Below are 18,255 nucleotides of genomic sequence, written 5' to 3' on the forward strand. Positions count from 1 at the left end.
ACAGAACTGCCACCTGTGGTACACAATGGCATCCACAGTGGGAGCAGACAGAAAACTGGTACCCACTGGTGGCCTCTAAGGCCCAGCCTGCCTGGCCTCCCCCTCCTACTGCCAGGGAAACATAGCCAAATTGGAGTTTTAGACCCTGGTAGCAGCAGTGTGTGGCAGGGGATGGCACTCACGGGCAGCGTGGCCCAGGTGCACTGGGTAGGTCTGTGGGGAGAGCTATCAGAAGGCAGAAGGCCAAGTGCCAAGTTGCTGGAGAAGCAGGGCTGCCTGGCTGCTGGAGGAACCTTAACTGGGGAGACTGGAGCTGAAGGGGGAGGAAGAGGAGATGCTTTTACAGTTAAAGAGCTCTGCACTGCTGAGCCATGGTGCCATCTGGCCAGGCTTTGTGGTTGGGGTAATGTGCAGGACAAGAAGAGACCCCTGGGGAGTAAGCACCCCACCTGAAAAACTGGGTTCTGCAGGTGGCACTGAGGAAGGGAGGGGTGTAGGTTGGGCATGGCGAGGGGCTAATCCCAACACCACTGGAACAGTCTTTCCACTCCTTCACAGGTCCCCAACATTGCCACCACCATGGATCACTCCTTCAGTGGTGCACCGCGCTTCCTGACCCGGCCCAAGGCTTTCGTCGTGTCTGTGGGCAAGGACGCCACACTGAGCTGCCAGATCGTGGGAAACCCCACGCCACATGTAAGCTGGGAGAAGAACAGGCAGCCGATGGAGGCAGGCGCATGCTTCCATCTGGTCCAGGAAGGCGACATATACCACCCCACTATCCTAGACCTAGCGCTTGGCGATAGCGGGCAGTATGTGTGCCCCGCTCACAAAGCGATTGGAGAAGCCTTTGCGGCCTTGGGCCTGCAAGTGGACGCCAAGGCCAGATGTGCTGAGCAGGCACCACACTTTCTGCTATGGCCTACGTCCATCCGCGTGCGAGAGGGCGCTGAGGCCACATTTAGCTGCCACGTGCGCGGCTCGCCACAACCGGCTGTGAGCTGGTCCAAGGATGGGCGGCGCCTGGGTGCACCTGACGCGCCCCCCCCCCCTTCGTGTATGTGTGGAGGAGCAAGGCGAGGCGAGCAAGCTGCGCATCCAGGCGGCGCGACCTCGGGATGGTGGCACCTACGAGGTGCAGGCAGAGAACCCGCTGGGTGCAGCCAGTGCTGCTGCCTCGCTGGTGGTAGATTCAGACACGGAAGCTGCCAGCCCACCTGGGGCCTCCATGGCAGCGCTCCTGGCTCACCTGCAGCAGCAACGTGAAGCCATGAGCGCAGAGGGCGTCCTCACCTGCATGGTGACAGAGGGCAAACACGCGCGTCTCAGCTGCTACGTGACGGGTGAGCCCAAGCCTGAGATCCTGTGGTAGAAGGATGGGCAGCTGGTGACAGAGGGACCGCGACACGTGGTGTATGAGGACGCACAAGAGAAATTTCTGTTGAAGATTCTGTTCTGCAAGCAGTCGGACTGCAGCCTCTACACCTGCAAGGCGTCCAACCTCGTGGGCCAGACCTACAGCTCCGTTGGTGGTGGTGCTAGGTGAGGACCATGGTGCCAGGCGGCGGTCCCAGGGAGAAGCTGCCTGCGCGCAGGCAAGTGTCCTCCCTGGTCCCTGTGCCCACCTCCTTTGGCCCTAGCCGCCGCTGCCATAGGTAGCCCAATGGCGAAAGTCGGTCGTGGAATATACACCAGAGTTGGAAGTCTGGGTGGCTCTCGCCTTTCACAGTTTTTGTTTCTGGTTTGCATAATGCAGGGGCTAAGATCCTCCCTCTTTGCTGTTTGTAGGGACCCGCTTTCCACCATAGCAGTGCAACCCACCAAGTCCCTGCCCCTCTCCTACCACACTTATCCCTACCCTGCCTAGACCCCTCCAAACCTCACCATTTCCGGAACCTTAATACTTTGCCCCCTGTCTTTCCCTTATCACGTTTTCCTTGCCAAACCCCACTTCTCCACCTTTATCCGACATTGCCTCTTCCCCATTTCTGGTCCCCATCTCCTGGGGCCCCCTGCCACCGGCCATCCTATAACCTACATCCTTTTTACCCCTTCCCACCTCCTCCACCTTCTTCTGTCTCCGAATTCTGCCCCCCCCACTTCTCTACTCCCAGATCCCAACTCCTGCACTCTGGAGCCTCCTGTCCTCCGGTATCCTCTGGCCCCTCTCACCAGCTGGTCTCCACAGAGCCTGCAGTGCCCTTCAAGAGGCGGCTGCAGGACCTGGAGGTGCGGGAGAAGGAGTCTGCCACGTTCCAGTGTGAGGTGCCGCAGCCCACCACCGAAACTGCATGGTTCAAGGAGGAGACGCGGCTATGGGCGAGCGCCAAGTACGGCATCGAGGAGGAGGGCACTGAGCACAGGCTGACAGTGCACAATGTCTCGGATCACAACGACGCTGTGTACACCTGTGAGAACACGGAGGGCAGCCGCACCTTGGCAGAGCTCGCTGTCCAAGGCAGGCGGTGGAGGGCGGGGAGGGCAGATTGCCCGCACAAAAGGGGCAAGGATGGAGCCCGCAGGGGATAGAGCGGACTGGGTGGGGTGGGGGGGGGAAACACCTGATGGGACAGAGCGGGACTGGAGTGAAGGGGTGGGAAAGTTGTGGAGTTGGGGAGGGGGTGGGAGGATTGGCCTGGCTGGGTGGGCAGGGGCAAGTCAGGGGCAGGAAGAGGAAATGCAATGGCAAGCCAGTATGCTGACCGCCTGTAGAGCTAGGGGCAAGGCTGACTACCTGGGTTTTTCCCATCCCATGGAACCTGATGGGGAAACTGCCCCAGAAGACAGTGGTGCGCGAGGGGGACACTGCCATTTTTTGCTTGGAGCTGTCAGTGCCTGAGGGCCCTGTGCGCTGGCTGAGGAACCAGGAGGAGGTGGTGACTGGTGGCCGAGTGGCCATCACAGCGGAAGGCATGTGCCACATGCTGAACATCTTTCAGTGCAGCTTGAAAGACATGGGTGAGGTGGTCTTCATGGCTGGAGACTCCCGCACTTCCACCCAGTTCTGCGTGTCTGGTAAGGCCCTGAGTGATACTGCAATGACGTCTTCCCTAGGACCCCTGCCTCAGTCCATCCCCTCTCCATCCCCCTGTGGACCCTTTGGTGAAGGACAGAACAGAGAGTTCTGTGACCCTTGGCTGGTATCCACCACCCCCAGGGGACCGCCCTGTGACCAGTGATGGCTACCTGGTGGAGTAGCGGTGGCTGGGTACCTACATCTGGAGCTGGTGCCACAAGAATGAGTGGGTGGCAACACCTGAGCTCACCGTCACAGGTATGACTGAGGAGAGTGACTTCCAGTTCCGGGTGTCAGCTGTCAACAGCCTTGGCCAGAGTTCATACCTGGAGTTCCCGGGGACCATCCACCTGGTTAAGTGAAGCTGCCTAGAAAGGAGTGACCCCTAGCACTAGGGGCTGCCCTGGCCAGAGCAGAGCACAGCCTCCAGCAAGGCCTTGAAGAGACTCTTTGTGAGGGTGGGGACATTGGGGCCTTCTTAGTGGGAAGGAAGGGACTCAAGACAGGACTCAGGTCCCCTGTCTCCAGTAGCCCCAGGGGATGCAGCTTCAGTGCTGCCCAGCTTCAGAGGTTTGTGGGATCCTGGGGTATTGCCAGGTAGTTCTGGCTCATTCCCTGTCTGTTGTGACTTGTGCTTATGGCTCCCTGTCTATTGTGACTTGAGCCTAAATACCCGTCCTTTGGAGGAAGAGGAAGGGGAGGCAGGGACCTCACCTGCCCTGGTCCCCTCCTAACTTGCCTGCACCACAGCCCCTCCCCAGATGGCCATGAGGACACCCCTGAAGTCAGTGGCAGCAGTGGAGGGTGGAGAAATCACCTTCTCTGTAGACCTTACTGTGGCCTCTGCTGGTAAATGGTTTCTGGACAGGGTGGCTCTGAAGGCCAGCTGCACGTATGTGATCCGCTGTGATCGCACCCGGCATAAACTCACAATCCGAGAGGTGCCTGCCAGCCTGCACGGGGCACAGCTCAAGTTTGTGGCTGACGGCATTGAGAGCATCATTCGGATGGAGGTCCATCCGAGGTAGGCCTGGGTCCAGGAGCCTGTTTTCTTGAGGCGGTGTCAGCATGGGGTCCTGGGAGAGCTGCCCCTATGGAGTTAGCCTGCAGTAGCAAGAGGAAGCAGGGCAGGGGGTGGGGCGCTGAGGTAGGCAGGCCAGGCTAGGGTGTGTGTGGACAGCAGGTTCAGCTGGACCCTGCCTCTCTGCCTGCCTCCTTCTTCCACCCTCCTCTTCATCCACCCACCCCATCCACTCCTCATTCTGACCTTGTTTTTCCTTCCCCTCGTCTCCCTCCCTTACTGCTTTCCATTGACCTGGTCCCTTCTGTCTACACATCCCTGGCCCCCAGCAGCTCCTGGGCAAGCCACCAGAAGTAGCCGCTCTCGAGGTGCTGGCCCGGCTGCACGAGGAGGCTCAGCTGCTGGCTGAGCTGTTGGACCAGGCTGCAGCTGTGACATGGCTGTTACCTCCTGGGCCTAAGTATGAGGAACAGGCTTCAGCTGGGTGGTGGGCACTGCTGGGGAAGGATGACGCTGGCCTCTATGAGTGTGTCAGCGCAGGAGCCGTGTTGCCTACCAACTGTCTGTGCAAGGTGAGGGACTTTGGAAGGCAAGCCAGGGCCCACCTCCTTTCTGGCCCTTCTGTGGTGCAGGACATGCTTCCCCTGTCCCCAGGCTGCAAGGGGTTCTGTGCAGCAGGGCAGCATGGGGAGGGTGGGAGGGCAGGCCCAACTCTGTAGGAGGGATAACTGTGGGTGGCCACTTGGGTGAGCAATGAGTACCAAGGTTGGGACTCAGCAATCTGGCCAGGGTGCCTCTTATCTGGGTCAGAATCAGTGTCCTGTGTGGTCTGTGAGCCTAGACCCTCCAGCCTGCAGCCTCTGTGCCAGGTGCGTGGTCAGGAGCTCTGTGGTTACTGACCACCTCTGCCATACTCTGCAGGCCTCACGCCCTTCCTACGCAAAAACACAGTGGGCGGCTGTGTGGATGCTGAGGTGTGGGGCCCGGCGAGGTTTGAGTGTGAGACCGCGGATGCCCACGTCCCCGTGTGCTGGTTTAAAGATGGCAAGGAGCTGGGTGGCTCCTGCCAGCGCTTCTCTCAGGAGGACGTGGGGACCTGGCATCGGCTGGTAGTGGCCTCGGTCAGCAGGCAGGATGGGGGCACCTACTCCTGCCGTGTGGGTGAGGACTCTGTGGACTTCCACCTACGGGTCTCTGGTAAGTGCCTTATGTATACCTGTGCCCATACCTGTGGGTGGAGAGCAGATCCTGCTGTACACAGCACAATGTGACTGACCTTCTCGACCCTTCTTTATTGAGCCAGTGGTTGAGGGCAGCTTCTTTCCTGTTTGGGAAAATAAAATAAAATGCCAAACTAATGCTTAGAAGGTTAAAGGATCCAAACATGGAAAAGAAAGTACCAGGAAGGAAATTTAGGAACAAAGGATGAACTCTATCCCAGCTTTGGGAGAGTGTTTCCTCTGCCTGAACCTCCACTGCCCATTGTGCCTGCCCTGCAGGGGGCCACTCTGCAGTCCTGAAAGCCTCTTGCTTACTCTGTGCTTGTGGGCTGGGCTCTGGCTGGGAAGCTCACAAGATTTTGAATCCCTCCTTTTCCATTTAAACCGAGGGCTGAGGGGACCCACAGATATGTGAAGTGTCCTCTGAGGTTGAGATTTAAGTCTGGTGGGTCTGACCACGGCCATGACCTTCCTAGAAGCTCCCAGGGCTCAGAGATATAGGCTGGGAAGTTCAGCAACAAATGCACAAGGGATTCTTAGGCCTCTGTGAAGCTGTTGGAGCAGCCCACCCCAGGAGGGCTTGCTCCAGTGTGGCCATAATGGGCTCTGGTTTCCAGCCTGGTTTACCCCAGGCCAGGTGCAGCTTGTGGACCCAGGGACAGGGAGGCCCTACAAATGCCAGTCACACACCAGCTCTACAGGCAAGCATTGGATGCTTCACACTAGAAGTCACAGCCAGGTGTCACTGCCAGAGGATGGTTGGCTGTATGCAGAGCTGAAGGCAGGTACTGTCAGGTTTCCCTACTGGAGCAAACTCAATCTGTGGGAAGTGTGCTATAGAGGTGGGCAGGAGTTTGGGCACAAGAGAGACGTTCTCTGGGCTTATAAAAGACATCTTGTCAATTTTTGCAAGGTCTGTCCTGTGACTCTCCTGTGCACACCAAGGTCTCATGGGAAGGGGCATCCCCTCCCACATTGCTTAGGAAAATGTATCCTGAGGGATCCACGTGGCAGGCTCTGTTAGCTCGGGCTCCAGAGACTATTAATCAAAAACCAGAGGTTTGGGTGGGGCTCACAACCAATATCACTCCCTGTGTTTCCTCAGAGCCCAAGGCTGTGTTTGCCAAGGGACAGCTGACACACAGTGAGGTGAAGGCCCAGGCGAGGACAAGTGCCACTCTGAGCTGCGAGGTGGCCCAGGCCCAGACAGAGGTGACATGGTACAAGGATGAGAAGAAGCTGAGCCAGAGCTCCCAGGTGTGCGTGGAGGCCTCTGGCTGTAGGCAGCAGCTGGTGGTGCAGCAGGAAGTCAAGGCGGATGCTGGGGAGTACAGCTGGAAGGCCGGGGGCCAGAGGGTCTCCTTCTGCCTGGATGTCAAAGGTGGGTTCTGCTAGGCCTGGGTGAATGGAGGAAAGGTGGTAACTCTAAGGCTACTGTGGAAACCTAGGCTCGTTGAGGCTTATGTCCTTTGTGACTTGGGCCTCAGCATCTGTGGCCCAGCTCTGGGTGGATTTGGGTACTAGGGATTGTTTGTGGCTGTGGAGCATGTCCTACAGGGGCAGGGGCTACCTCTACCTGGCCATGCCTACTTGCTGGGCCCAGAGCTCCAGAAGCCCTTACTTGGGCCCTTTGGAATCCTGCATGTCCATCTGTCCTTCCCCCATCTCCTCCTTCTCCCCACTGTGACCTGTCCCTGAGCCTGTGAAGGGACCACAAGGGGCTCAGAGCCTCTCCCTTGATAGCCCATCTGGTGCTGGGCTCTCTCCCAATGACCTGCCTGGTGTTGGATTTTTCCTGATTGTCTCAGGATGACAGTTCTCTGATGATTGGTCCACACTAGCACTTGGCTTCCTACTGATTGGTCCACACTGTCACTTGGCTGTCTGCTGATTGGTTGGCACTGAGCTCTCTGCTAATTTGCCCCATCTGGTACTGAGCTGTCTGCTGACTGGCCCACACTGTTACTGAGCTCTGTGCTGATTGGCTGGCACTTGGCTCTCTGCTGATTGACTTGCACAGGCTAGAGGTCTCTGCTGACTGGCCAGAACTGGCAATCTGGTCTCCTGCATTCCTTTGGTAGCTGTTGCTAACAAAGATGTGGGTTTCTGGTTTGGTGCTCAGGTGGACTTCCCTGCTGTGTTCACCTCTACCCGCTTTTGTGCCCCCTGCATTGTGGGAGAGCTGGGAAACCACTGATGGGCTGGGGTACCAGGGAGGAGAAGGGTCATGGTCTATTCCCAATGGCTAGGAGGGTGGTGGCATCAGGAGGTAGGCCTGGCTGTGGTGGCCTTGTGGGCTGTGACAGTGCAGTTACCTGCAGGATCAGGGTGGATCAGGAAGTGCTTAGGGCTCTGGTGAGGACAGGCTGCCCAGCTGTCCACCCACCAGCCTTGGAGTTTACAGCTTGGGTCATGTGTAGGATAGAACTTAGGCATGGCCATGCAATGTTCTGCTCATGATGGACACTCTGCTCAACCATCCCTGGGGTGGGCTTGGGCTGTGAGACAGGGCTCGGTCTGTTCTGGAGTCCCTGACCTGTGTGTTTTTTCCCTCTGTCCCCCGAATCCAAGGCTGTGTTTGCCAAGGGGCAGCCAGCACACAGTGAGGTGAAGGCCCAGATGGGGGCCAGCACCACCCTGAGCTGCAAGGTGGCCCAGGCCCAGACAGAGATGACGTGGTACAAGGTTGGGAAGAAGCTGAGCCAGAGCTCCCAGGTGCGCGTGGAGGCCTCTGGCTGCAGTTGGCAGCTGGTGGTGCAGCAGGCAGGCAAGGCGGATGCTGGGGAGTACAGCTGGGAAGCCGGGGGCCAGAAGGTCTCCTTTTGCCTGGACGTCACAGGTGGGTTTCTTGAGGCTTTTCCTTGTGTTGCTTGGCATAAGTGTCACGAAGTTAGAGTGTGTTCTACTGCTGGCCCCTATTCTCAAAAGGCTTCCCTGCCACTATGACTTGCCACTGGAAATTCACCCTGAAGACCTGGTATTTGTTGACTGTTGTTTTATCTTTTTCCTTGCTTACACTTTACAACAACTCTATGTGGAAGGATTATGATTATATCTATTTTAAGATAAGGCTCAGGTAAGCTCTATAACTGGCTAAGATTTGTCTAGTAAGGATTTGCACCATCAGGGATGTGTGTGTGCTTGAAGAACTCTGGCTTCCCTATTTATGTAGCAGGACTGCTGTGATATAGAGTCCCCGCCTTTTGCTTGTATGAAAACAAGATCTCTTTCACGCTGTGGGATCTTTTCTCTGGGTATCAAATTATAGATCAGCAGTTACTTTTTTTTTTAAAGAGACACCTATATATATTTTTTTATTTTGAAGACTTTTAAATTTTTTAATTTTGTTCTAATTAGGTATACATGACAGTAGAATGCATTTTTACACGTCATACATAAATGGAGTAGAACTTCTCATTCTTTTGGTTGTATGTAATCATATATGAACAAAGGGTATTCTATTGTCATTTCTACCTGCATACCGCCTGCTCTCCCTTCATTCCCTTCTGTCTAGTCCAAATTATCTCACCCTTTCCAACCTTATTGTGAACTAGCATCTGCATATCAGGGAAGACATTTGGCCTTTGATTCTTCCTGATTGGCTAATTTTGCTTAGCATATTTGTCTCTAGTTTCATCCATTTACTGACAAATGACATCATTTCATTCTTCTTTAAGGCTGAGTACTATTCCATTTTGTATATATACCATAGTTTTTTTATCCATTTATATGTTGAAGGGCACCTAGGTTGATTCCATAGTTTAGCTACTATGAATTGAGCTTACTATTTACTTTTTTTCTATTTAAAGAGGCCATTTCTATGCTTTGAGGTGGTGGGTCTGTTATGAGGTGGCTCCACCCTCATGAATGGATAAACACTATCTCCTGGAGGAGGGCAAGTCAAGGCTTCCATATTGTACTTTGAAATATTTTCACATTAGGTTTATTATGGTTCCTTTGAGAGTCAGGTATTTTTTTTCCTTCTGTTACTTTTGACTTTTTCATTTCAATTTTGATTTTCTTCAGCATGACCTTGATGAAACTTATATGGTTTCCTTTGTATTCATCCCATTGGTAGTTGCTGAGCATCTTGAATCTGTAGGCTTATATCTTTGATCAGCTGTGGGTGTACTTCGCCTTTGCTGTGCTGCTCCATGTGTGTTCCCTTTCAGGACTCCTTTTTGGCTCTGTTAGACATTTGCATGTTTTTTACATGTATATCCTCTCTTTGCCTCATAATCCTTTCTTCTTTCTTTGCTTTGACCTGGATATTTTCTTTTGACCTGTTTTTCAATTTACTAATATCATGTCCTGCTATATCTAATTGTTTGTCAGTCGCACAAAAAGTGAGTTTACTTCGAGTTATTGCATTTTATACTTCATAAGTTCCACTTCATCAATTTTTTATGGATAAGGTTTGAGATTCTGTAGTGGAAGTCACCCTATAATTCCTGGGTCTTGTACATGTTAAGCCCACATTCTACCAGTGAACTCTATCTCCATTATGTTGCCAGATTTGATTCATTTTCTTATCTTTATTTTTTCAGTACTACTAAGCATGGTTATATGCCTGTCCAATAGCTGCAATAACTGAGATCACCTTTTCTCTAGCATGGCGTTTGTGTGTGTGTGGGGGGGGAGGTTTGATAATATTTATGCCAGTTCCTGGCATGTCGAATAATTTTTAATTAACTGGCATTATATGAGAAAAGATGTTGAATATGGATGACTTTGTCTTGCTTCAGAGAGAGGATTCTTCTTTGCTCTTCTAGGCAGGTGGAGGATCACTTATCCATTTGGGCACATTCCAGAATCCTCTGACTCGAGTCTAATTTGCAGTTTGATTAGGGTCTTTTAGCTCTGGTTTGCCCTGATCCTGGGCATAGTCCTCCATGGATTTCTCCAAAGATTTGGGTACTGTTATGGCCCTTTCCTAGGTCACCAGCAGCTATAACCATTGTTTCTTTAGGAAAGCAAGATGCTGAAATGTTCACACTTACTGTCAGAGGCTTTCTGCTTCTCGTCTGCTGTAGTTCAGATGTGTTGTATCTCAGATGTCTGTGTGTGGGCTTGGTTCCTAGTGCACTGGTGTTTTGAGGTGGTGGGTCTGTTACGAGATGGCTCCACCCTCATGAATGGATGAACACTGTCTCGTGGAGGAGGTCAGGTGATGGCTTTCAGTTTTGTGACCAGATCATTATTTACCTGCAGGTGTTGGGCAAGATGTTTGGGATGCATCGGTTCTTGTGAGAAAGGGTTGTTTTAAGAATCCTGGTGCCTCAATGATACCTCACGTACTCTTGCTATTGGGATGCGATGAGGCCTCCTTAGAGCTACAGCAGTGCCACACCATAGCCTCGGACCTACAGGTCTTAGCTACATAATCTTTTCTTTTCTAATATCTGGCCTCAGCCATTTATTTTAGCAATACAAAACAAACCATAACAGCTCTGTCGCCTCCTGCCCCCATGGAGCTTCAAACTCCTCAAAGTCTGGATTGGAAATGACTCAAAAGTGGGCTTCATTCTCTACTGCTCTTTTCCTTGGGGGCTTGGCTCCTCAATCTCAAGATTTATTCTATTTGTGTGAGAAGTCCCTGCATCTTTGGCTCCCTTCTTTCTTAGAGCTGCACTGCACCTGGCCCTTTGGATTGGTTTTCACTGTTCTGTCAGAAGCAAAGACAAACAGGGACCCAGTGTGAGCACACCTCTGAGAATACCTCCCTCAGGACTTTGCCTCTTCACACCCAGACTCCTTGGACTGCTCTGAAGAACACTGCTAGACTCACATGTCCACCATCCTGCTCATGCAATGTCTGTGGCTGCAGGATGATCCTTGGCACTCACCAGGGCTGAGGGTCCCCAAATATCACTCTGACCATGGTGTTCCCTGGCTCTGCATCTGCATCACCAGTCTCCTCCTCCAATTTAGGGCACTCACTGACCTCACCGAGTGTGGGAACTCCTGCTAGGTCTCCTCTTCCAGCATGGAATCCTGACTGATATCACAGAGAGTGTGTCCTCCTGCTCAGTCCCCTCATCCAGCATGGCGCCCTGACCAATTTCACGGAGTGTGTGACCTCCTGCTTGGTCCCCTCCTCCAGCATGGCATCCTGACTGATCTCACAGATGTGTGTCCTCTGTGACTGCTCAGTCCCTCCCTCCAGCATGGTGCCCTGACCAGTCTCACAAAGCGTGGGACCTCCTGCTCAGTCCTCTCCTCCTTGGCCTTTGGTTCTTCATGATTGGCTAATTTGCTTACCATATTTGTCTTTTTACTTGCATGGCATTCTGATTGATCTCACGAAGAGTGTGTCCTCCTGCTCAGTCCCCTCCTCCAACATGGCACCCTGACTGATCTCATGGAGAGTGTGTCCTGGTGTCCATGCTTTATCTGCCTTTGTCTTCCCCTTCTGAAAGTGCTGTGGGAGCACAGCCTTCTGTCTGACTGGGGCAGCATCTGCTGAGGTCTGCAGTTGTCTGTGGCTGAGTTCTCCACAAATGGTAGCCATGGAGACCAGTGAGTCAGTGAACACCACATCCACCGGGTGGACTCTCTTCAGCATATTTACATGCTGAAATGGACAGGGATGGAAACTAGTGCTGTGAGGGGGCATATGATTCAGTTGGAGTGAGATGTACACAGTTCAAGACCCTCGAGGTTGTGGGAGGTTGGAGACAGGAGCTGCCCGCACTGTTGAGAGTGCCACTTGGTGCCCTGTTTGAGAGGTCTCCTAATGCCATGCACATCCTGTGCTGCCATGGACATCCACAGCAGCCTTCCTCATTGTATCCTCATCCTGGAAAAAGCCCAAATAAGCCCCAAGAGTAAGGGAATCCCTCAAGGTGCTATGCAGCACAACTCTGTCCCAGCACAGAGACCATTGCCTGTGTGGCCACGTGGCGGTTCTCACAGACTCTGTGCTGGAGGAAGGAGACCAACCCCAGCATGCTCAGCTGTGGGCCTGCTCTGAGAAAGGCTGTCAGTGGGGTGCTGCAAGGTCCTAAGGGACCATCATGTGTGCTGCCGCTACACGTGCACAACTGACTTGGTCCTTGAACAACCAGAGGCCAGGCCCTGGCAGTATGTTACAGGGGTCAGAGCAGCAGCTGCCCCCGTTCTGCTGTGTGTGGGTAGCCCCTGGGTACGTTAGTTGGTGTGTTCTGGTTGGGTGGAAATGGGAACATCTGAGGTCGTGGAGCCAATACTTTGATGTGGGCTCACACTGAAGTGAAAGGCACAATTGGTTTGTAGAGGACAAAGGTGTGTCAGCCTGGAGTGGGGTAATGAACAGCCAGGACCTGCCAATGCAGCCACTGTCCCGAGGCAGACAGTGAACCAGGGACCGGGAGTTGACGGTTCAGCCTCTTCCCTCTAGCTTCATATCGCGCTTGGCTCAGGACATGGCCAACATGAGAAGTTGACCTCTGAGACATGAAATGCTCAGTGAACACAAGCCTGATGGGAGTGGACACATGATGTCTCTTCATTGAGGACCCAGTTCACGGAGCCTGAAGCTTTAGTCCTGTCAAATGGATTGATATCTGCACTGTGTCCCTGATCTTGCGTCCCTCCCCTCTATCCCCAGAGCACAAGGCTGTGTTTGCCAAGGGGCAGCTGGCATGCAGTGAGGTGAAGGCCCAGGTGGGGGTGAGTGGCACTCTGAGCTACAAGGTGGTCCAGGCCCAGACAGAGGTGACATGGTACAAGGATGGGAAGAAGCTGAGCCAGAGCTCCCAGGTGCATGTGGACGCCTCTGACTACAGGCGGCAGCTGGTGGTGCAGCAGGCAGGCAAGGCAGATGATGGGGAGGACAGCTGCGAGGCCAGAGGCCAGAAGGTCTCTTTCCGCCCGGACGTCACCGGTGGGTGATGCTGGGGTTGGTTGAATGGAGGGAGGGTGGTAACTTTAGGGTAACTGTGGGAGCCAAGGCTCTGTGAGGCCTGTGTCCTTCCTGATTTTGGACCTCAGCATCTGTGGCCAGCTCTGGGTGGAGTTTGGCACTGGGATTGTTTGTGGCTGGGGAGCATGTCCTGCAGGGGCAGGGGCTCCCTCTACCTGGCCATGCCTACTTGCTGGGCCCAGAGCTCCAGAAGCCCTTGCTTGGGCCCTTTGGAATTCTGCATGTCCATCTGTCCTTCCCCCATCTTCTCCTTCTCCCCACTGTGACCTTCCGCTGAGCCTGGGAAGGGACCACATGGGGCTTACAGCCTCTCTCTTGATGGCTTAATTGGTGCTGGGCTCTCCCCCTTGCCTGGTGCTGGGGTCTCTCTTGATTGGTCCACATTGGCACTGAGTTCTCTGCTGACTTGTCCATAGGGGTACTGAGCTCTATGCTAATTGTCTTGCACAGGCTCTGAGATCTCTGCCGATTGGCCAGAACTGGCAATCTGGTCTCCTGCATTCCTTTGGTAGCTGTTGCCAACAAAGATGTGGGTTTCTGGTTTGGTGTTCAGGTGGACTTCCCTGCTGTGTCCGCCTCTACCAGCTTTTGTGTTCCCTGAATGGTGGGAGAGCTGGGAAGTCACTAATGGGCTGGGGCCCCAGGGAGGAGCAGGGCCATAGTCTATTTCCAATGGCTAGGATGGTGGTGGCATCAGGAGGTAGGCCTGGCTGTGGTAGCCTTGTGTGCTGTGACAGTGCAGTTACCTGCAAGATCAGGGTAGATCAGGAAGTGCTTAGGGCTCTGATGAGGACAGGCTGCCCAGCTGTTCACCCACCAGCCTTGGAGTTTGCAGCTTGGGTCATGTATAGGATAGAACTTAGGCATGGCCATGCAATGTTCTGCTCATGGTGGACACTCTGCTCGGCCATTCCTTGGGTGGGCTCAGGCTGTGAGACAGGGCTGGGTCTGTTCTGGAGTACCTGACCTGTGTGTCCTTCCCCTCTATCCCCAGAGCCCAAGGCAGTGTTTGCCAAGGGGCAGCTTCCACACAGTGAGGGGAAGGCCCAGGCAGTGGCCTGCACCACTCTGAGCTGTGAGGTGGCCCAGTCCCAGACAGAGGTGACGTGGTACAAAGATGGGAAGTAGCTGAGCCAGAGCTCCTAGGTGCGCGAGGAATCCTCTGGCTTCAGGTGGCAGCTGGTGGTACAGCAGGCGAGCAAGGAGGACACTGGGAGTACAGCTGGGAGGCCGGGGGCCAGAGAGTCTCCTTCCATCTGGATGTCACAGGTGAGTCCTCTGAGTTCCAAGTTAACCTGCATGAAGGTGACAATGAGTAGGGCATTTGACCTTGGCAAATCTTTTGCCTGGGTCTGTGGCTTTCTTTTGTCTAGTTTCTCAATGTTGCCTGTTCCCAGGGCTTGCTGGGAGCCCTAGTGGGCCAGATGGGAGAGGGCCAAGGGCTGTGCACACGGTGTCTCATGGAGTGACCCTTGGCCATTCCTCCTAGCACCCAGCACCTTCCTGGTGCTCCATGGTATCTGGGACTCTGGCTCTGCCTGTGCTTGGGTTCCTGAGTTCCAAGGTGTCTGTCACCTGTGTGTGTGAGCTCTTCCTCTCAGGATTTGTGTCACCTGGCTCTGGTCAGAGGGAGAATTGAACTTTGTGGAACTTTAATGAGGTGGAAGTTTGGCTGTAGGTCATGCTCTAAGGTGCTACAGGAGTGAGCTGTTCATGGTTGATTTCTTGGTTTGAACCCTTCCTCCCATGGACCTGGAGCTGTTTTATCTTGTTTTCTATGTGCAGTGACATCAAGGGACCTAATTGTTGCTTGTTTCCAGAGGAACCAGGTATTGACACTGAGGCTGATGGTGCTTATGCCAGATGCTGTCCACAGTTTTCATTGCCATACTAGGTCAGAGCTGCCCTGCAGAAATGTAGGAACAAGAAAAAGCAAGCAGCTTCTGCCACAGTAGCAGACTCTGCAGTGCATTAGTGGCCAAGCAGCTACCCACCTTCTGTGGTTGGAGTGTGCGGGCCTCGGTGGAGAAGCCTGAGAAGCTCAGTGATCTTCCTCTCTCTAGGGTCCCAGGGTGGGTGGGCTGCAGGGCCAGCTAACCTGTAGGTGGCACCAGCTCTGATTCCTGTGGCTTCCAGGAGTGTGCTCTCTGATGACAGATTGACAGGCTTGGTCAATTGGCTTATTCCTAGTAAACAGTGAAAATGGACATAGAAAGTACAAAAATCTGCAGTCGTCCTATGGCGTCTAGATAAATGGAATTAGTGACCAGATCTAAGCCTGATAATTTTCTGGTAAAATATATGAGATACTAATGGAAACAATTATTCCACACATGTGGAGATTGCCATCACCAGTGGAGCAAGGAGATGCCTCTGTGAGTCATTTTAAGCTGAGCACGGCGCAGCAGGGCCAGAACCTGACAAGGAAAGTGGGGATCAGTGCACAGACCAGCCACCAGACTCTGGAGGATAGATATGGAGCACTGGCCAGCCCCTCAGCAGCAGGCAGGAGGGCAGCCTGGAAGCACCAACTCCAGCATAGCTTTCCCAGCTAATGTGCTGGACCAAGTCCAACATGATAAATCTAGAGATAAGCGGACGCACTTAACCTGGTTGAATGGAGCTTTCTTCAGCTGAGGATGGGTGCAGAACACCAGGGCACCTGTCGGGGGCACCTGGAAGGCCACCGTCACTTTCACCACCTTTGTCCAGCACCTTTGTCCAGGAGCAAGGGGAAAGGAAAGTGGAAAGCATAGGTGTAAGAGTGTAGAAATGAGTTCACAGGTGATGATCATCAGTTGAGGAGCCAACAGAACTGCGGGGTTGGAGGTGTGGCTGGGCACGGTCATCACATAGACGACAATGGGCAGAAAACACGTCTTTACCTACATGCACAGGTGACAGCAGAAGTGAAACTTCAGAAAATTCACAACGCATCAAACCGGTCATGTTCCTAGTTCTACCTCTAATAAGGATCTTAAGGTTTGGGGGCATAATTGTTTTTTTTTTTTATGACAGTCAACAGGGCTAAATAAATGAATAAAAATTAATTTAAAAAATCAAAGACATTTACTAATAATCAAAATCCAAACAAGGGTCATTTGGGGGCAGGGCCAGTGGGAGACAAAGGACAAGTGCAGCAACCACACACTGGAGGGGACAGAAAGGCACTGAGAGGCTGTGAGGTAGACAGGACACTTCCATACAGGCCAGGGGTCAAGACAGAGCCACTGCTTGGCACTCAGAACTAGGCCTGCCATTGCCAGCCCTCTCCTGTTTTTTTCTGTCTTGCGTTTGTGTGAGAGGTAGAGAAAGATGATGTTTTCATAGTGACTGGACCATTTGAATGCGTGGAAAGATGGAATGACACTGGGCGTGGTCCACATGTTCCAGGGGGTCAGGGCTTCGTGAGCTGAAGCCACAGACACTTGTGTGTCACACAGTTGATGGAGACATGGGGGGGAAGGTGCCTACCCAACTCCATCCCTAACCCTGGGGAATGAGAGATTTATTTGAATGCAACATAATTGAATCCGTGGCTCCTAGGAAGATACCTGCGAGATAGAATAGGGCACGGAGACCATGAGAAATCACAAAATAAATAAGAGCCAACTCTCTACCACCCTCACACATGAGCACCTCAAATAAAGACAGAAGGGCTGCATGATAAGTGGGCAGAAGATTTGAGCAGACACCTAAAGCACCAGTAACTGTCAAAGGTGCTCGGCTTTGTGCGGCCTCAGTGGGCACAGGAGCCACGGTGGCCTAGGCTCCCTGAGGAGCAGCCCACAGTTCAGAGCAGGTGGCAGTTGGGCCCTCCCAGGACCTTCCAGGAGACACACACCCAGCATGGTCCTGGGGAGACTCTTCCTGGTCACTGAGTGGCAGGTGCAGCATCAGGCTCTTCAGTTCCTCCCTGGAGGAGCCTGTGCTGGGGCCTGTCACAGTGTTCCCACCTGGAACAGCCCAATGCACCAGGGGCAGGCTGTGTCACACACTGTGGTCCCTTGTGCTAAAGGTGCTGGGCTTCTCCAGGGCACGAGCTAGTGTGGCCTGCAGAAGGTTTTGTACTCAACTGTCCAGCCAGAGTTCTTTCCCCAGGTGGCTTCCTGCCATAGACAGAGTCCCTGACCTGTGTGTCCCTCCCCTCTGTCCCCAGAGCCCAAGGTGGTGTTTGCTAAAGAGCAGCTGGCAAACACCGAGGTGAAGGCCGAGGCGGGGGCCAGTGCCACTCTGAGCTGTGAGGTGGCCCAGTCCCAGACAGAGGTGAAGGTACAAGGTTGGGAAGAAGCTGAGCCAGAGCTCCCAGATGCGTGTGGAGGCCTCTGACTGTAGGTGGCAACTGGTGGTGCAGCAAGCGGGCAAGGTGGATGCCGGGGAGTACAGCTGCGAGGCCGGGGGCCAGAAGGTCTCCTTCTGCCTGGACCTCACAGGTGAGTTCTGAGTTTGCTGGTGTTTGAGGATGAGACTGATATAGTGGATGTTCCTGGGTGATCCTGCCCTCAAACTCCATGTCTCCAAATCCCTCGTGCTCAGCTGTGGTCTTCAATCCTAGTGTGAGTACCGATGGCCAATCCATATGGACAGCTAGGCTTCTGCACCAGACTTGCCCTCCCAGGTCTAATACTGATGGGCGTTCCTCAGCACCTGGGAAACTATGCACTACAGGCTGTGGCTTTACCTGCTGCTCGCGTTGAGGTGGTGCAGAGACCTGAGTCCATTGGGATCATTGCCCTTTCAGTTCTCTGGGACACTCTTCCCTCTGTCCTCATGGACCTGAAAGTTCTCTGAGCAAGTTCATGGGGGAAACACACGGACCCTAATTTTGTTACACTGTCTGTGCCACATGAAGGGCGGGGTGGTGCATTTGCTGGGAAGCTGGGAGGCCAGAAATTCTCTTTTAACAAGACCTATTTTCATTTTGTCTCAAGTTGGAGCAGTCAGTGTCTACATTCCCTCCATGGCTTGGTTTATAAATTCAGAAATGAAAAGGAATAAACCAATGAAGTCACATCTGCATGCTTCATTAAAATTTATTTTCTACACTCTTAGCTGCTGAGGGGTAGAGCGTGAACACACAGCATCCCCCTAATAA

The 18,255-nt window shown here is 53.4% G+C and overlaps 1 protein-coding gene across 1 annotated transcript; it reads left to right on the top strand.

Annotated features, from left to right (window-relative positions):
- The first annotated feature begins 579 nt into the window (after positions 1-579).
- LOC144372276 (obscurin-like) lies at positions 580-17,951 on the top strand. Its single transcript, XM_078035640.1, is given in 14 exon segments — positions 580-996; positions 1,073-1,300; positions 1,373-1,542; positions 2,115-2,458; positions 2,713-3,008; positions 3,055-3,370; positions 3,770-4,050; positions 4,370-4,577; positions 4,580-4,609; positions 4,959-5,234; positions 12,846-13,121; positions 17,320-17,431; positions 17,433-17,593; positions 17,779-17,951. Coding segments are annotated over 14 exon segments (3,288 nt in total).
- Positions 17,952-18,255: the final 304 nt, after the last annotated feature.

The sequence above is a fragment of the Ictidomys tridecemlineatus genome, assembly GCF_052094955.1.
Source record: "Ictidomys tridecemlineatus isolate mIctTri1 chromosome 6 unlocalized genomic scaffold, mIctTri1.hap1 SUPER_6_unloc_1, whole genome shotgun sequence".
Taxonomy (NCBI): domain Eukaryota; kingdom Metazoa; phylum Chordata; class Mammalia; order Rodentia; family Sciuridae; genus Ictidomys; species Ictidomys tridecemlineatus.